This window comes from Lacerta agilis, chromosome 9, assembly GCF_009819535.1.
Source record: "Lacerta agilis isolate rLacAgi1 chromosome 9, rLacAgi1.pri, whole genome shotgun sequence".
In the NCBI taxonomy this organism is placed as follows: Eukaryota; Metazoa; Chordata; class Lepidosauria; order Squamata; family Lacertidae; genus Lacerta; species Lacerta agilis.
Window position 1 is genome coordinate 54,311,936 of NC_046320.1, and position 17,744 is coordinate 54,329,679.

At 42.7% G+C, this 17,744-nt stretch overlaps 1 protein-coding gene across 1 annotated transcript; it reads left to right on the forward strand.

Annotated features, from left to right (window-relative positions):
* Positions 1 to 9,064: 9,064 nt before the first annotated feature.
* LAMTOR3 (late endosomal/lysosomal adaptor, MAPK and MTOR activator 3) lies at positions 9,065 to 17,637 on the forward strand. Its single transcript, XM_033160441.1, has 7 exons — positions 9,065 to 9,209; positions 11,630 to 11,672; positions 11,926 to 11,960; positions 13,895 to 13,953; positions 15,045 to 15,178; positions 16,462 to 16,525; positions 17,283 to 17,637. Exons 2-7 carry the CDS (start codon positions 11,664 to 11,666, stop codon positions 17,354 to 17,356), a joined length of 375 nt encoding a protein of 124 aa, XP_033016332.1. The 5' UTR covers positions 9,065 to 9,209; positions 11,630 to 11,663; the 3' UTR covers positions 17,357 to 17,637.
* Positions 17,638 to 17,744: the final 107 nt, after the last annotated feature.

Below are 17,744 nucleotides of genomic sequence, written 5' to 3' on the forward strand. Positions count from 1 at the left end.
TTAGAATGTACATGCAGTATCATAACTTGAATAACGCCCCCTCTGCCCCACCCACTTTAATTTGCCAGTCTTCCTTGCATGAACAAAATGGTAGAGACAGGCATTTTCAGTATGGGTGGAGCCAAGGTGCCTTTTGGATTTCTAGCAAAGTAGATATTATAGGTTGCATTTTTTTCAAAATCTTGGGACGTGCCTGAAACTAAAATATGCCTAATTTGCAGTGGTGTAGGAAGGGCGGGGCATAGGGGGCGGGCCGCCCCAGGCACCGCCCTGGGGGAGGGTGACACCCTCGGGGCAGGATTCTGCTCCCGCAATCGGCGCCTCCAAAGCCGGCGCGCATGCGGCATGGCAAGTTTTAAGGCTGCAGCACACGAACAGCAGCACAGACGCTGTGCTGCTGTTCGTGCACTGCAGCCTTAAAACTTGCCACGCCGCCGCACAGAAGGGGTGCCGGCTGCTCGCTGCCGCCATCTTGGGTGGACTGCGCATGTCCGCACATGTGCAGTCCACCCGGGATGCATGCGTGTCGTGACGTCATGACACATGCTTTGTGACGTCAGGGGGCACGCTAGGAAGCTGTGCCCCACCCCCAGAGGGTGCCCCCGCATTTACCGCCCCGGACGGCAAAGCGGCTCCCTACGCCACTGCTAATTTGGTTAATGTATTAGATGATTCTGCAAACCTCTTCTACTTGGAACTGAGTTCTCCATTCTTCCTAGTAATTTAATTAGGATTACGTTCTTAGACACATAAGTCACATCTGTGCATGGTTGGTTTGTCTTGCAGGGCTGGGGTTCTTGACTGGACTTGGATGTTTCTTGGAGTTTTTGACAACTTGTTTTTTAGTGGCGCTGCACAGTATGCTGCCCATTATTTTCTGAGTCATGAGGTTCCCCAGATGACTTTTCCTGAATTGGCAAAACTAAATGTTGCAAGAATTACTAAGCAGTTATTAAGCTGGGGGGGGGGGATTAAAGGTAACCAAAGGTTAAAATACATTAGAAAATTCTTTCCAGTAGCACCTTAGAGACCAGCTGAGTTTGTTCTTGGTATGAGCTTTCGTGTGCATGCACACTTCTTCAGATACACTGAAACAGAAGTCACCAGCTCATACCAAGAACAAACTCAGCTGGTCTCTAAGGTGCTACTGGAAAGAATTTTCTATTTTGTTTCGACTATGGCAGACCAGCACGGCTACCCGCCTGTAACTTAAAATACATTAACGGTCTTCAGTTTGGTTTTGTAGAAGCTTACCCAGGATTCTGCCATGAGAATATTGGTGAAGGAAAAAGCGCTTTCCATTGACATGCTTCTTCCACTGCCATACTCCAGGTGCAGCAAGAATGTAGTTCCCACTGACCACTGACCCTGACCACTGGTCCTGTAAGCTAGGGATGATGGGAGTTGTAGTCCCAAAACATCTGGAGGGCCAAGTTTGCCTATGCCTGGTGTAGGGTATGCTATAGGCACACACAGTATTTGTGACAGGCTACAACCAGATACAACAACTTTCACTCAAATAAACAAAAGGCCACACTAGTACTCACCCCAGCAATAATTGGACCTGCCTGATTGCCATTGATTCTACTCTCCTTTTTGTCACATCCCATGCCATCCAAGTCTCTCCAAACCCTCAGGAGCAGCGTGGGGGGGGGGGGAGGTTGCAGAGAATAAGATTGGTGGGAAAGTCCTCTTGTGTGTAATGTACTTGGAGAATGCTCATATTGATTACAGTTAAACTTCTAAATCTGCAATATTTGCTGAACTGGGTCAACCTTCTGTAACAACCAAGACCTGGTATACTAGATACTTTATTCTTGCAATGCAAACGAGTGTGTGTAACTCACAGTATAAAGTCCTCCATTTTTAAAAGTGGCCTGAGAAATCTGCTTTTAGTGTTAAGATGTCATTCTTTGATTTTATTGTTGCTGTTGTTGTACATTGTTGTTCTCCTTAGACTTTCAGGAAACTTTTGGGGAGGTGGGGGGGATGCTCTATGACATGTAATTGAAAAATATATTGTCAAGTAATACGTTTAACTGAAAACACAAGCAGTCTTTTCTTCTTAACATATGCTTTTCCCATAGTTTTAATTATGGGTTTGTGATGGCATGGGAAATAGTCTCTTTGCAATTAGAATAGTTTAACTCTGTAACTTTCATGCCTCAGATTCTCATGGCCATGACCCAGTCCCCTGATGTGTTTGTTTTTGTTGAAAGTCGCCATCAGGCTCTGAATATAATTACAGCAGCTATGCTTGAAGCAGCTGGCATTAAACTCCTCCATAGTGGGGTAGGAGAGCTGGGGGTGGGGGTGGGATTTGGCGACCAATGTGGCTCTTTGGTTTCAGATAGTACATGGGCTTCTTCTTGTTGTTGTTTAGTCGTGTCCAACTCTTTGTGACCCCATGGACCAGAGCACGCCAGGCACTCCTGTCTTCCACTGCCTCCCGCAGTTTGGTCAAACTCATGTTAGTAGCTTTGAGAACACTGTCCAACCATCTCGTCCTCTGTCGTCCCCTTCTCCTTGTGCCCTCAATCTTTCCCAACATCAGGGTCTTTTCCAGGGAGTCTTCTCTTCTCATGAGGTGGCCAAAGTACTGGCGCCTCAGCTTCAGGATCTGTCCTTCCAGTGAGCAGTCAGGGCTGATTTCCTTAAAGAATGGATAGGTTTGATCTTCTTGTAGTCCATGGGACTCTCAAGAGTCTCCTCCAGCACCATAATTCAAAAGCATCAATTCAGGTAGACAAATCTAAAAAGCCCAGGAAACAATCTTTCATGGCCGTCTAACAGCTATGGCAGCTTATTTAGTGTTAACTCTAGAAGGGTATACTCGATTCTGATCAAACTAAGCCTCCTGATTATAGATTGTGCTCTAGGATGCTTTGTTTGGTCCAAATGGAGAATACACTTTCAGAGTTAATGCTAAATACATTTCTTCTGGCCAATGAAGATTTGTGTCCCAGGCTTTTTATCTGAAACCAAAGGGGCACATTTATTGTCAGATATGAAATACATTGGTATTTTGGATAGGGGGTAGGAGAGCTGAAAATAATGTCAATTTCTTGCCCTGAATCTGTTAGCAAATTCCGCTTTAGATTTTGGTATCAGGAGTTGTTTATACTGGAAACAGCAGAGAAATAATTACTAATCTCTTGTATAATTTAGCCCTTAGTACCCGCTACCTAATCTACAAACTAGTTATGTCTGAAGCCAGATTTGATCCTTTAATGCTGAGTGAAGCTGCACAGAGTTAAGAGTACTGTACTTGCTTTGATTTAAGTATGGTAGTTCATGGATTGAACTGTCATTTACTTATTTCTGAGCCATCGCAATTCTCCTCATAGGCTCCCATGAGGACTTCCATGCAAGATGTTTCGTTTTTATGAATGGTGTACAGCTCCTTCATATTATACATTGTAGGTTCTGTGCTTTTTCTGTAAGTAAACCAGGTATATATTTATTTATTTATTTATTATTTGCAAAAGTTTCTATACCACCATTAAATAAAAACATGGCAGTGAACATCATAAAATCGACAATAAAATTGCATCCATAAAACAAATACAAAATACATCAAAAATCAGTAGATCAGGTTCATACATCGACATATCTGAAACCCTCCTCAAAGCCTGAGTGAGCAGCTGAGTTTTGAGCAGGAGACTAAATGTCAGTACTGTAGCTGTAAAGAATAAATCTTGTCCCTGAGCTGGAATGCTTTGCTTCCGCTCTGTTCAAAAATCCTTTTTGTGCTCTGCATAGACATTTCATTTTTTTAAACTGTCTGTGTAGTTGACCAGTGATCGCATTTACAAGATACAGCAGAACTCAGATTCAGACCGTTTCTCAACTACTGAGACAAAATTGTGTCCATGCTAATGGACACCTTTGTACCTGCCTGTTCTTTAGCTCTCCTATTATTTAAAGCAAGTTATTTTGAGGGACTTGGAGGCAGCTATGATACAGCGGCTAGAAGGAAAGAAAAAGTACACACTCCTCAGAAAATTGAGAGTCAGTGGACTGGCTGGCATATCAAGGTAATGAGAAGCAGGCTAATGCGTGCTCCTATTTCATTCTGCCCTGCTTGGAGTAATAAACCAATAGCCTTGGCTTAGCAATGTGTGAACCACTGCTTGTTCTTGGGGGAAAACAAGCCTTGATTGCTGGTTTGCATGTCACTAAGTCAAGGCTCATGATTTGTTACTGCTACCTCCAGGCAGAGCGGGAGAAAACGAGCAAGTCAGCAATACATGTTTGCACTCTGCTCAATCACAGCCATCTTACCATAGGTGAAACAGTTGTCGTCTATTATAATGCTGGCACTGTAGATCCCAAGCTATGTCAGTTTTGCAAAGACAGCCCACTTTATAAAGCAGACATTATAAAACGACCTTGAGGATATCTCCTAAGTGTTCTGTGCCCTCAATGTTTCTTCCTCTGCTTCAAAAAAAAATGCCTTCTTTCCCCCTTCTGTGCTGCAAAAAATTATGGGATAGCAACAGCAGCAAATGTTGCATGGTTTTAGCAGGTATTTAGGACTACCTGGCTGCCTCTTCTTGGAATAAGATTCATTTAGAGCACATTAGAATATTTCTTCTAATTTGGAAAGACTGGGGGGAACAATGTAGTTGAGGTGCAGCTAATTATTCATACATAACGATGTCTCAACCATATTTGAGGGAGTTTTTGCAGAGGTGGCGAATGTTAGGTGGGGCAATAAAGTTCCATTAACAGCAATCTTTTGTGTAAGTTCAGTTAGCGCTGATGCAATCCACTGACAGGTCAACCTCATTCACCTCAGTAAGGCTTGTGAGGGTTTTTAGGCAAGCACTATTGAACAAATGAAAGTTGTCCTATTGAAGTGCCTACCATATTGGGCCCCATAGATTTAAAGAGCATGTGAATCGTCTAGTTATACTGCAACTACAAATTTAATAAATAAAAACAAACTTTTTTAAAAAAATTGAAAGGCAGCAGTATATTCAAAGGTCAATTGCCAGTTTAGGTTTTTTATTTAAAAAAATATTGGAAAAATGTATACCTTATGTTAAGGATTATTTCAAAGTTTCAGGTGGTCTTGAAAAAAAATTGGGAAAGCATCTTGGGATGTGTATTTTGTCCCTCACTTTATTTTCACTCTGCACTAGAGTCTATTGGTTTGGTGACTACTGTGTTTGCAAATTACTGTGTGGGACCATTTGTGTGCGTAGATGTGTGTATTGTCCAGCTTCATACCTCAAACTTGGGTATAATATTTTACCACTGTATGTTTGCACAGAGTACCACAGGCAGTTGGGATTTGGGTGTCATAATGACAAAAAGCATTTTTGCCTGCATTTCTCTTTCCCTCCACCCCCCTCCACCTCCCATTATGGCCCAGTGCAGTCATAACAGTTAATTGTGATTAGCAGCAGCCTTTGTTTGTTGCCTGAACTTTAGTTACAATCCCACATAAAATGAAACCCTGGTTTCAGCTTGCCAAACTAAGCTCTGCTACTAGATAATGTATACAAGAAAAGACAAGCAAGCCACCTGATAAGAGCTTGGAGAAGGGATTTTCAAATAATGGTTTAGGTATTCCAGATACAACTTTGTTTAAATACTATGTCTGCACGGGGTCTGTGTGAGAGGACAATCAAGTTTTCACAGGGTCAACATTTCAAGGAAAATCCCATGTATTGTCTTTCCCTGGAGTGCGAAGATAAACAGAAGCATTCCTCCACTAAACTGTGAAATAACATTGGAAATGTCCTAAGGACCAAACAATGTTTCCAAACCAATTGCTGACCTTGGATGTTCTTCTGATAATAACCACTGGTTTTTTTCTGACGTTTCATAAGTTGATGTCAAAAGCCTACAAGCTTAACTTGGAAGTAAGCTCTATTGGCATCAATAAGTTATTTTTAAATAAATGCGCTTAGGGCAGAACTGCCAGACATGTCTTTTGCTAGCTTTAAAAATCTGAAGGAACTTCAGTGTTGGCTCTTGATGGGCTAAGATGAGAGCTTTGATGTTTGTGAATCATGCTTTTTAAAAAAATGAATGCAAAGAAAATTCAACTAAATTTGCGGTGGCATCTTAAAGAAGATCCTATTTTATTTAACTGTAGATTTAATGGTTAGGTTTTTAAAAAGATCTGATTTGTAATGTACCTAATGTAATATCAAACTTAAATCAAAATAAAATTATTTTCAATGTGAATAAAAGACTTTTTACCTGATTATATAGCCCTGTTGCATTCAGGAACTGGCATGTTAAAAGGAAGCATCTACAGCAGGCATGGGAAATCTTTTTTAACTAGAGGGCCACATTCCCTTCCAGGCAAACCTCTGGGGGCCACATACCAGCAGTGGGCAGTCCTAGAGGCAAAAGTGAGCAGAACAAACATAGCTTTTCCCATTGTACTACAGATTAGTTTCTACATACATCCCTCTCTATTCTCCATCCAGGCAAGCAAGAGTTTTAGGACACAAGCAAAAACACTCAAAGGGTGCAGAGTACGACTGGGGAGAGTTTTGAGGATCAGACAGATCCTAGCAGCCCTTGCTCAGGACACTCTTCCTATCATCTCATACCCAGTTATCCCGGCAACTTTCCAAATGTCACAGTTGGAATAAGACATATTTTCATTGCACTCTCATAGGAAAAAACTTATCGGTTTGACAGTACCAATGTAATATATTTGGGTACATTCAAGTCCTTCACAAACAGACTGAGTACCGCACAAGAGACAAAGTCAGCTTTGCAATATCTAGTCCAGGCATGTCCAACAGGTAGAGCATGATCTACCGGTAGATCACTGGACATTGTGGTAGATCACTGGATCCCCCAAAGAAGCTCAACAACTGGCTCCCCTTAAAAAAGCTCATTTTTTTTTTGCCCTGCACCCCCCAAAAACAGGGATTTCCTTCTCCCTAAAAAAAGCGCAGCAACAACAACTTTGAACTGAATGCCTTAAAAAGGGGGCTTTCCTCCCCCCCAAAAAAGCTCAACAACTTTGACCTGAACCACAAAAAGGGGGTAGATCACTGCCAGTTTTTAACTCTGTAAGTAGATCATAGTCTCTTGGGAGTTGGCCACCCCTGATCTAGTCTTTTATTTTGGCTTTCATGCCATCTTACCTTCCTGCCATTGTAACAGCAGCCATTGTATCCTTAGCCATGTGATTTTCCTATACTTACCATAAGCCAATAATTGTATAGTCACCAATAATTGTATAGCATCAAACTCATTTAGTATTTCAAAGCTAATGAATTCTTCCCACATAATATTTTCAGTACCAGCTGCATCAACAGACACCAGCGAACAATTACAAATACACAGAAGAAATTCAATAGAACAGAATCCCTTAGTGTTCATTTTTCTCTACTAGATGCTTCACAGCACTTGTCAGTTTGACACACATGGTTATTCAGGTTTGCTTCTGGCGGCCAACAAATTAGTTGCATGCACTTGAGCACTTCTGTCCAAGTACCTGAAGTATGATTTTTTTGCACTTTCGTGAAATACTTTTGGCTTCATGAAAGGCATAGTGGTGAAGTCTGGGCATGTTGAAGGATGGAAGGTTCAGCTTCCCACATAATGAAAATCAAGTGCCCCTTAGGCACCATCTTTTTGCACAAGAGTCAAAGTAAGTTAATTTGTATCTATTAGGAAGTAATCTCCATTGAGTTCAATGGGGCTGACTTCCAGGTAAGTATTTACAGTACTGCAACCGAAGCAGCTCCTTAAAGCACTGCAGCGGAAGTTATTTCTAGAGCCGGTCAGTTTGTGTCAGTGCCTCTTCTGGTTGATTGAGTTGACTTTGCTTTCCCACAAATAGCCGTGCCCAAAATGGCTTACAGCGAATGTTCAAAACATCAAAATACAAATATACAAAATATGCCAGTAAATTAAAAAATTACGCCCAAAAATGTTAATAAGTCACGACGAAAGAAGAATGGACGCAAAAACTTATGCAGAAATGGCAAAACTTACCAGAAAAATAAGAAGTCAATATAAACTTTTTAGAAAATAAAAAGTTTATTGAATATTTACAAATAAACTGTAAACAGATAAGAACATTGGCAGGATTATTGTAATAACCTGCAGTTTTTTAAGAGTACATTTAAAGTAGATGAATAAATGATTAAGTTAATTTGGAATATGCAGAAAATACAAAAAATAAATTTAAGGAACCTCAGAAAGAGGGGGAAGTAAGTCGAGTTTAATGTTAAAATGATTGTAACATTGAAATGTGTAAAATTGAAAATCATAAATAAAAAGTAAAAAAAAAAATCAAAAATGACAAAACTCAAGCAATTTTAACAATAAATTCAATTATTACCAAAATAATAGTAATCTAGGTCAGTGTTTTTCAACCACTGTTCCGCGGCACACTAGTGTGCCGCGAGATGTTGCCTGGTGTGCCGTGGGAAAAATTTGTTAATTTGATTCCTATTCAAGAGAATTACTTTATATATAGTCAATATAGGCACAGAGTTAATTTTTTTAACATTTTCTAATGGTGGTGTGCCTCGTGATTTTTTTCATGAAACAAGTGTGCCTTTGCCCAAAAAAGGTTGAAAAACACTGATCTAGGTTTGAGTACATAAAGACGAAATTAAAAACGAAAGTTAGCCGACATTGCAGTTGTCTGGTACCAGTCTTCCTGCACCCAAAAGAGCCTGCCTTGAAACACAGTTCAGGGCGGAGGCGTCCTATCACCAGGCTAAACGACATACCGCTGGCTCCCATCTTCTTACTCTAGAGGAGGCTGGCAGCAGCAAAAATAAAAATAAAGGCAAATGCCGGGGACGACAATGCCAGCAACACTCCTCAGCAGACTGATTGAAATGCACTTCGGAGTGGGAGCCCACACACAGCTGGAGCCTTGACGCTTTGCGCGCGCACCCACGCAGGACGCACCTGACGCAGCAGCAACCACGCGTGCGCAGCAGCGGACGCCTCTCAGGCTTCGAATCGACACTCTCCCGCTCAACCCCCGTTCCCTCTCCAGACCGGAAGTGGCGCGTGCGTCTGCCTTCCCGCGCCGACGCGTCGCTGGCGCCGAAGCGGAAGCGACCCGGAGAAGTTGCTCTGCCTCACGCTTGGCAGTCACGCGACCGGGTAGACAGGGAGGGGGAGGAGCTCGCTTAAAGGGAACGACGCATCTGCTCGTTTAAAGGGAGGGCGGCCGTTAAAGGCGTTGAACCCGGAAGAAAGCGGAGGTGCGTATGGGGGAAGAGGGACCCGACGGTTAAGAGGCCTTCGGGAGACCTCCAAGGGGAAGAGAGGGAGGGAGGGAGGGAGGGAGGGAAGGAAGGAAGGCGCCGAGTGTTGACCCTTGCTTGTGGGACCAACAAGTGGGTTACTGTTGTTGTTGTTAATTATTAGGGCACGCTTAGTTCATTCCGAACTCAAAAGAGGGGGTGGCGACAAGCCGGCTGCGCTGTCTTCTCCCTTTCCTAATAATTTCGGAGCTGAAGCCGAGAGCCATCGGCGCTTGTTTCTGCAACTGGGTCTGGGCGGCGGCGGGGGGAAGCTTCTGGCTCCGTCGGGCTTCTGTGTCAACTTGAATACAATACGTGGGGGGGGGGGGCTGGAGCTGGGCAGGTAAGCGCCCACCCCGACCCCGACCCCGCGTTATCGTCCACACCATTTGAGTGGCAATGCCCGTCAACTTCGAGGGGGCCCCAGCCCTTCAGGTAATTGATTGAGGGCGCCGAAGGGACCTCTGCCCTAGAAGAGGGAGATAATGATGGCGCGGCGATTTGGTCATCCTCTGCTTCTCTCTCTCTCTCTCTCTCCCTTCCCCCTCCCGTGTGTGTGTGTGAAATGGTGTGTATTTGGTACATTTTTGCTTTCGCCTTTTTCTCTTCGCGTGGGCGTCCAGGAAAGAACTTGGGAGAGTCACAGCCCCACCTTGGTAGACCGCGATAAGATAATGCTGGTGTTGTATCACCACTGACGAGAGAGAGAGAGAGAGATTTTGGTTTCTTATTGCTGGTGGTGCACATGACTCCCCCATAAGCCTCAGGAGCACACATTCTTGATTATGATTATAAGACTTTCACCAGCAGGTTCCAGGGCGGGTTATGACAATTTAGAATTAAAAACAACTAAAGCAGATTACAATCGCAAAGGGTGGGTGGCGAAGCAGAGGAGGTCTAAAGGAAATGGCTGAGCTTATCTCCAGCAACTGAAGGGCGGATCTATCTTAAGGTTGCAAAATTAGGAAATATAGTATATGTATTCTGCAATGTAATGTAAAGCACTGAGTTGTTTCAAAGGAAGAGTACCCATTGCTCCTTTAGCCCAGATATTGCTGCAACCTGATAGCCCTTTTTTTGTACCAGATGGGGTCAATCCAATTAAGCCCATGTATAAACTCTTCCACACCACTGGACTTTTCATCCAGCCCAAAATTATTTCCCACCAACCCCTTTGGGGTGGGGTTTAGCATTTGCCTGAAGAAGGGTTCTAGTGAACTCAAAAGATTGTTCACTTTTTAGTTGCTCCAAATAAAGGCTTTTGGTAGTAGTCAACTAAGTTTTACTTAGAATAGGCCCATTGAAATCAATGGACTTCATAATGTAAATTACTTTCAGTGGGTCTGAGTAAAACTTAGTTTAATGCCACACATACTACGACTACTCATAATAATACCTTTATTGCCAATGTACAACCTGTGTACAGTGAAATTAACCGAGCCTCCCTCCTCCTCCCAAACAAACACTCAATCTCTTAGCACTCTGTGTGCTTGTCGCACAACACACCAACCCCGAAAGTCAGTTGCAGTATTATTTTCCATTCAGCAGCCTAACAGCCCAATGATAGAAACTGTTTTTTAGCCTGTTGGTACAACTGATTATACTTCTATATCTCCTGCCCAACGGTAGAAGATTAAAGAGGTGCTGGCCGGGGTGTGAATCATCCCTGAGAATTTTTCTCACTCTCCTAAGGCATCAATCCCTTGCAATGTCATCTAGCGGGCTCATGGGGCAGCCCATGATATCATGTGCTGTGTTCACCACCCTCTGTAAAGACTTTCTTGCTATGTGAATTAGTTCCCCTAATGGATCAGCACAGTAACCCTGGGTTTTTCTTTTCTTTTTGTGTGGGAGGGGGCTGTTGAAGTCCTGTAACTCTGTACGTTTTGTATTATTGTCTGGCTTTTGTTTACCATTCAGAGGGGATTCTAATTACAATATAGATTTTCCTCCTGTGGCTATAGGATCCCTGTAGTGTAGTACATTAGCACTCCAGACAAATAAGTGGGTATACCTTGCTACTCAGAATTTTTGTGGCTACAGGAGAAACTAGGTCATTTAAAATCATTGCCTTCAGCTTTTCACATACTCTTTTTGGGAGAGTTGTTCTGTTGTCTAGAAAGCCACGGTCCCATGCCTGGGTGTTGGGCTTCACAGATTTGGCTTCACGGCTTGGAATTGCTATGGGTTGACATTTCCCAATAGCAACTCTGCATTGAGTGACTTTGAGAACAAGCTTTGCTATGCAAGACGAACCACCGTGAGTACCAAGTGTAGCGGGTTGGTGTAGGTGGTGTAGTAGAAACTAGTTCTCTGCTATATTCACATAGAAGGGCAAATTGTTTTGTCACAAAACATGCAACTCTTTTCCCCCAAAGGGTTTGGACTGTTCATTTGAATACTTCTGACAACATGGCGGATGTAAGTATAATTAGCACTATAATGCACATTTTGAAGTGGCTTGTTGAATGTGACAGAGAGCTGTGTACCAAAGTATTATGACTAAAAGAGTGGTCATTTCCCCTGCTTTCAGGGAAAGCTTAGGGTGTAATGGAGGATTCCAGTGAGTGATTATGAGCGTGAATGGAAGAGGTAGTTAATTCTCCAGTACGTGACCTCTTAATGTGTGCTGTAAGTGACTACGGTAAACAGTTTCTGTTTTCCCCTCTTCTAGGAATTGAAAAGATTCCTGTACAAAAAGCTCCCAAGGTAAGGTACCTATGTAGATTTACGTTCTGAACTTTTGAGATTCACATATCAGGAAACCTGTGTGGAAATTTCAAACCCAGTGCTAAACCTGTTCTCTAAATGGGACTTGGGAATAATTCTCATTTATCTCAGTGCAATGTCCTTCTAAGTCAGTAATGCTTATGGAGTCAGCCTTAGTATGATTTAATGTGTTCTTTGAATACTGTACCATGAAAATTTGTTGCTTTCAGGTACCTAAATTGGAAAGCGTTGGGGGATGGGGGCTGTGTCTCTCCACTTATTGGTTAACTTCTTACTGGGGGCTGTAGGATACTGCATGGAGGTACACAGCTTAAGACAGGGAAACTTTTAACACATACCAACCATTTCAGTAGGAAACTTCTGTCCCCCCCCCACACGTGTCTGTGGCTCCCAGCCTTGATTTAAAAGGTAAACGACCCCTGACAGTTAAGTCCAGTCGCGAAGGAATCTGGGGTTGCAGCTCTCATCTCGCTTTACTGGCCGAGGGAGCCAATGTTTGTCCGCAGACAGTTTTTCTGGGTCATGTGGCCAGCATGACTAAGCCACTTCTGGCGAAACCAGAGCAGCGCACGGAAACGCCATTTACCTTCCCGCTGGAGTGGTACCTATTTATCTACTTGCACTTTGACATGCTTTCGAACTGCTAGGTTGGCAGGAGCTGGGACCAAGCAACGGGACCTCACCCCGTCATGGGGATTTGAACCGCCAACCTTCCGATCAGCAACCCCTAGGCTCAGTGGTTTAGACCACAGTGCCACCCGCCTCCCAGCCTTGATTTAATAACCTAATAATTAGGTAACCTAATATTAATATTAAATGGTTTCAAAGTTTTGACACTACAAGCCAAGACATAATACTTAATTAGACTTTTATCATCCTTTCTCCAAGTAGTTTCAAGTAGAATATATGCATCTGCTTAGCTTCAAAGTTAGGTCTTTATTTCCCATCAAATTCTTTTTTGGGCCAAGAATGGGAATAATTTTCTGAACCTTTAAATTCTTCAAAGGGATTTGAGAATGTTGCAGGTTTTCATGGAGGCATTGATACAGTTCTTCAAATAATACATTACTGCTGTAATTGTTAAATTGCAGGTTGTAATTGTTACCCTATTTTTCTCTCCATAAGATGCACTTTTCCCTCCTAAAAAGTAAGGGAAAATCTCTGCATCTTATGGAGCGAAGGCACTCTCCTGGCTGCAGGCTCCTGTCCCTGCCCTTGCGGGTGTCGGAGGGGGGCTGCCGGGCAGCCGAAAGCCGTTTCGGCTGCTCGTCCGTCTGCCCCTGCTTCTGCCGCTGCCCCCCTCTGGAACTTGCGAGAGCAGGGATCGGAGCCGCGGTTGGGAGAGGCACTGCGCTGTGCCTCTTCTAGCCGCAGGCTCTGATCTCTTGCAAGCGTCGGAGGGGGGCAGCGGCAGATGGACGAGCAGTCAAAAGGGCTTTCGCCCGCCCGCCCCCCTCCGACACTTACAAGAGCAGGGATCGGGGCCACGGTTGGAAGAGGCACAGCGCCCGGCCCTCTCCTTCCCAGCCTCAGCCTGGAGCGCTGAGGGGGGAAAGCCGGCATGAGCCTGGCTCAGCCCTGAAGAGGAGCCGCCGCCCACCACTCACTCTTCCCGGGGCGGAGATAGGGGAGGTGGCGGCAATCAAAGCGGCTGCTGCTTTTCTTGCTGTACAGAGAGCAGGGAGGAGCAATGGACATATTTGATTCAGAATGTTTTTCTTCTTCTTTTCCTCCTCTAAAAACTAAGTGTATCTTATGGTCCAGTGCATCTTATGGAGCGAAAAATACGGTAAACTGATCAATTGATTAGCAAAGTAAGGCTAAAAAAAGATGCAGCTGGCACCATCAATGTGAAATAGTTGGCAGTATTTCTGGTTAGGTTGCTAAAAATTCTGCCTCTCTTCCTTTTCCAGTGTTGAGGGACTCCATGCTATTGTAGTGTCAGACAGAGATGGTGTACCTGTTATCAAAGGTAAGAGATAACCTTATTTGCATCAATTTAATGGAAATATAAAATCCTTGTTTGCTCAAAAGCAAGACATTTCCTCCTACCTTGAAATAGACAAAAACATGAAATCATTTTCACCTTTTAAACTCCTCTTGTACATCCTGATTCCTAAGGGGAAATTTTAAATATAACTAAGCACACATATCCACTTTCTGTCACCCTAGTCTTCTGTTGGCTTCCAGTGTAGACATGAGTAAGCAGAGATCACAATGCCTATTCGTCAGCTGTGATGCACTTTCCTGGATAGAATAAGTGGAAGAAAAGAATACTGTTTGAGGAAGCTGTGTTTGTAAACCACTTTCTTGGTGCTTTGGTCTTTGGTAACGGTGTGAGCTGGTTTCCTCCCAAGTTACATTAGAAGTAAAAGCTGCATTCAGGGATATGTGCACTCAGTCCTCAAAACTGCAGTCTTTATTGCCATACTATACTGCATTAACCAGTGTAAAATGGCAAATGGTTGCTTGATGTTTACATGCTTTGTATATTTGTGCCTTTTCAAATATAGTTGGACTATAACTTCCATCATCCCTGACCATTAGCCAGTGGTGTGGGATAATGGGAGTTGTAGTCCAACATCTTATTGGGCCCCAAGCTTCAAAAAGCCTGGTATATTGCTTGATGATTTAATTTGTATACTGCCTTCAATTCTATTTTTGGGGTGGGGAGTGGGGGAAGTACGGTTTAGGTAAGGAAAGGATGGATATTGGATTTGCTCTTGGGTAGTTAGAAGAGATGGAGTTCAGGAAATTCTGCCCGAAGCAGATGATGGATAGTTGACCTTGGAGGGCACTTTAACTTCACTTGCTTAGCATTAGGAACCCACTTGAACACACCTTGGCTTTGTCAACAAGTTCTTTCTTTCACAGTCATGACTATTCACTATTTTTCTTTATTGCAAGATCTTTTGGAATTGCACTGTGCTTCAATCTCACTACACTTGTGAGGACTAGTCCGAGTTTGTGCTGCTGGTTCAACTAACAAAATGCCTGTTATCTGTGCAAAATGTGTCTGTTAAAATATTTGGAGACCGGCTACAGAGTGTCCTCTTGTTCTAGTTGCCAACGATAATGCTCCAGAGCATGCTCTTCGACCAGGTTTCTTGTCAACCTTTGCACTCGCAACAGACCAGGGCAGCAAACTTGGGCTTTCAAAAAACAAAAGCATCATTTGTTACTACAACACGTATCAGGTAAGATGTATTGCTTTCCTTCAAGAATTGGCAAATGAATGGATTTTGTGAGTAATGTAATGAAGCATTGTATTGGAATGGGAGGAGTGGTATTCTGTTTCAGCAAGCAATCTGCTTGTGCCTGGCTGCTTTGGCCAAAATTCAGAATCTGGCAGGATGTTTACTTTACCTTTTTTTAAAAAAAGAAATATTTTTTATTCATTTTCCACAAATCAAAAAAATTACAACATACTTACATTACCAAAATTGAAATGCATAATCACATCCAATAACACAAATAAAAAAAATACACTCCTCTTTCCTCACTTGTTAACATGACTTCCTCAATTCCTCTTTGTTGAATTTCATTGTAATACATCTTTAGCAATCTTCCAAATTCATTGTTAAACTTTAAATTTCCTCTAAATTAACCTCCTTTCTATCATCTTCTATCTTTACTTCCATAATTTTTCATTTTTACTAATTTCATTATAAACCTAAGCCGCAACTTACTTCCAAAATCTTTCCTATTTTTCAAATATTACAATATTTTTTTAAAAAATACTTTAAATTTAGTCCAGTCTTCCTCCACCGTTTCCTCCTACTGTTCTCGGACTCGTCCAGTCATCTCGGCCAGTTCTATAGTCCAACATCTTCATTTGCCACTCTTCTATCGTCCAAATGTCCTGTTTTCCAATTTTTGGCAAGCAATATTCTCGCAGCTGTTGTTGCATACAGAAAGAATCTTCTATCTTTTTTGGGCATTTCTTCACCAATTATTCCAAGTAAAAAGGCTTCTGGTTTTTTAATAAATGTATTTTTAATTTTTTTTTCTCCAATTCATTATATATCTTTTCCCAGAAGTCTTTTACCTTTGGACACGTCCACCACATATGGTAAAACCTTCTTTCTCTTTACATTTCCAGCATTTATTATCATATGTGTGATACATTTTAGCTAATTTTACAGGTGTTAAGTACCATCTATACATCATGATGATGTATAGTTTACTTAACAATAATTTTCTAGACTGATTAAAAAGGTAAACAGCACTACATTGCTGATGCATTGTGTGCCAGTGTCTTGTAAAAATCTGTTCTCATCCTTACCCCACCAATGGCTGCCAGTAAGGTTCTGTAATGTTGGGCTCCAACTGCCATCAGCCCCAGGCAACATGGCCAATGGCTGAAAGGAGTTCAGCAACAAATGGAACATGGTTAGAACCATAAGAGGCTAGTGAACTGCCTGCCAGAAAACATTTACTGTGTGCTGGATTTTGAAATGAAATGTCTTGCTTCTTGCAGGTGGTTCAGTTCAACAGGTTGCCTTTGGTTGTGAGTTTCATTGCTAGCAGCAATGCCAACACAGGTACGTCTTCAGGACTGCGAGGCTTTGCTGCCTTCAGCACCCATACTGCTAGATTTAAGTTGTAATATGTGGGTACGCTTGTGGTTTTTCAAAAAGCTATGTACTTGCTTAAAAGAAAAGGCCAGTTGCATGAAATTGGCAGGCAGTTCCTCTCCAACTCCCAAGTTGTGGATAATATGATAGAAGCAGAGCCTTACATCAAAAGTCACAGTGACAAGACAGCTCAGCTCCACTAGTCCCCTCACCTTGAAAAAGCTATGTGAGATTTTCCTAGGGCAGGGGATGGGCCAACTGAGAGCAAGGCATCCCTCTTTTTCTCTTCCTCCTTGCCCTGTGGGCTGTGTGGGAGTGGGGAGTTTGCTCTTGCCAGAGGTCTAGGTTTCCCCCATCTGCATAAATTTATGCAGGAACAGAGGTTCTCCACTCCTGTTAAGGGATGGCTCAGCAGAGGTAACTGTGTATACTGCTGCTTTGGTGCAAGGAGCAGAGTGTGGTCTCAGCACTGGAGCAAAGGGAATGAAAGCTCTTATGGGCCAGGGCCAGATCCTGTGTTCCTTCTGCAAGTATCTAGTTTATAGTCAGCGGCAGTGGGAATGTCCTCTCCTTTGGTGCTTGCTCCTGTGCCAAAATGTTGGCATGAAGTTCAGTTTCCCCAAATAATGTATAGACAGGTGATCAGTTCATATTTACAAATGGATCCCTCTAGAATGATATATAAACATTGTTTTTCTATCTCTTCCCTTCCCACTTTGTGTAGGGCTGATCGTAAGCTTGGAAAAAGAGCTTGCTCCTTTATTTGAAGAGCTATGGCAAGTAGTGGAAGTCTCTTAACCTAGCACTTTATCTCCAGAGTGAAGCATCTCTTGAATGCTGGACAGGAGAGATTGATTTCTTTTTTCCAACCCACTGCCATGTAACAAGTGTCTTGGAGCAAATGCTACTTTCTCTTGTTTTAAATAATTTAAACAAGTTGCATATAAAGCAAAATGTAGAATAATGGGGAGAATGGAGTTCTGGCTGCAGGTGCATTTGTTAAAACTACAGGGTATTGTGGAGACCAGCTGATGACTCCCATGGAGTTAACTTCAGGCATGCAGAATATATTTCATAGGGGGAAAAATCCTGTTTGTTCAGAATTGGCCACCTCCAGCTCACTTGCTGTACAAGTAACGGGTGTGCCTGTCTTTGAACTACCACTATATGAACCATGCAAAAATAT

Bases quoted from the DNA above. Each gene is read 5' to 3' on its own strand.
- LAMTOR3 (XM_033160441.1), top strand. The intron at 11,961-13,894 runs GTAAGGTACCTA...TTCCTTTTCCAG, and splicing joins CTGTACAAAAAGCTCCCAAG to TGTTGAGGGACTCCATGCTA. The intron at 15,179-16,461 runs GTAAGATGTATT...TGCTTCTTGCAG, and splicing joins GTTACTACAACACGTATCAG to GTGGTTCAGTTCAACAGGTT.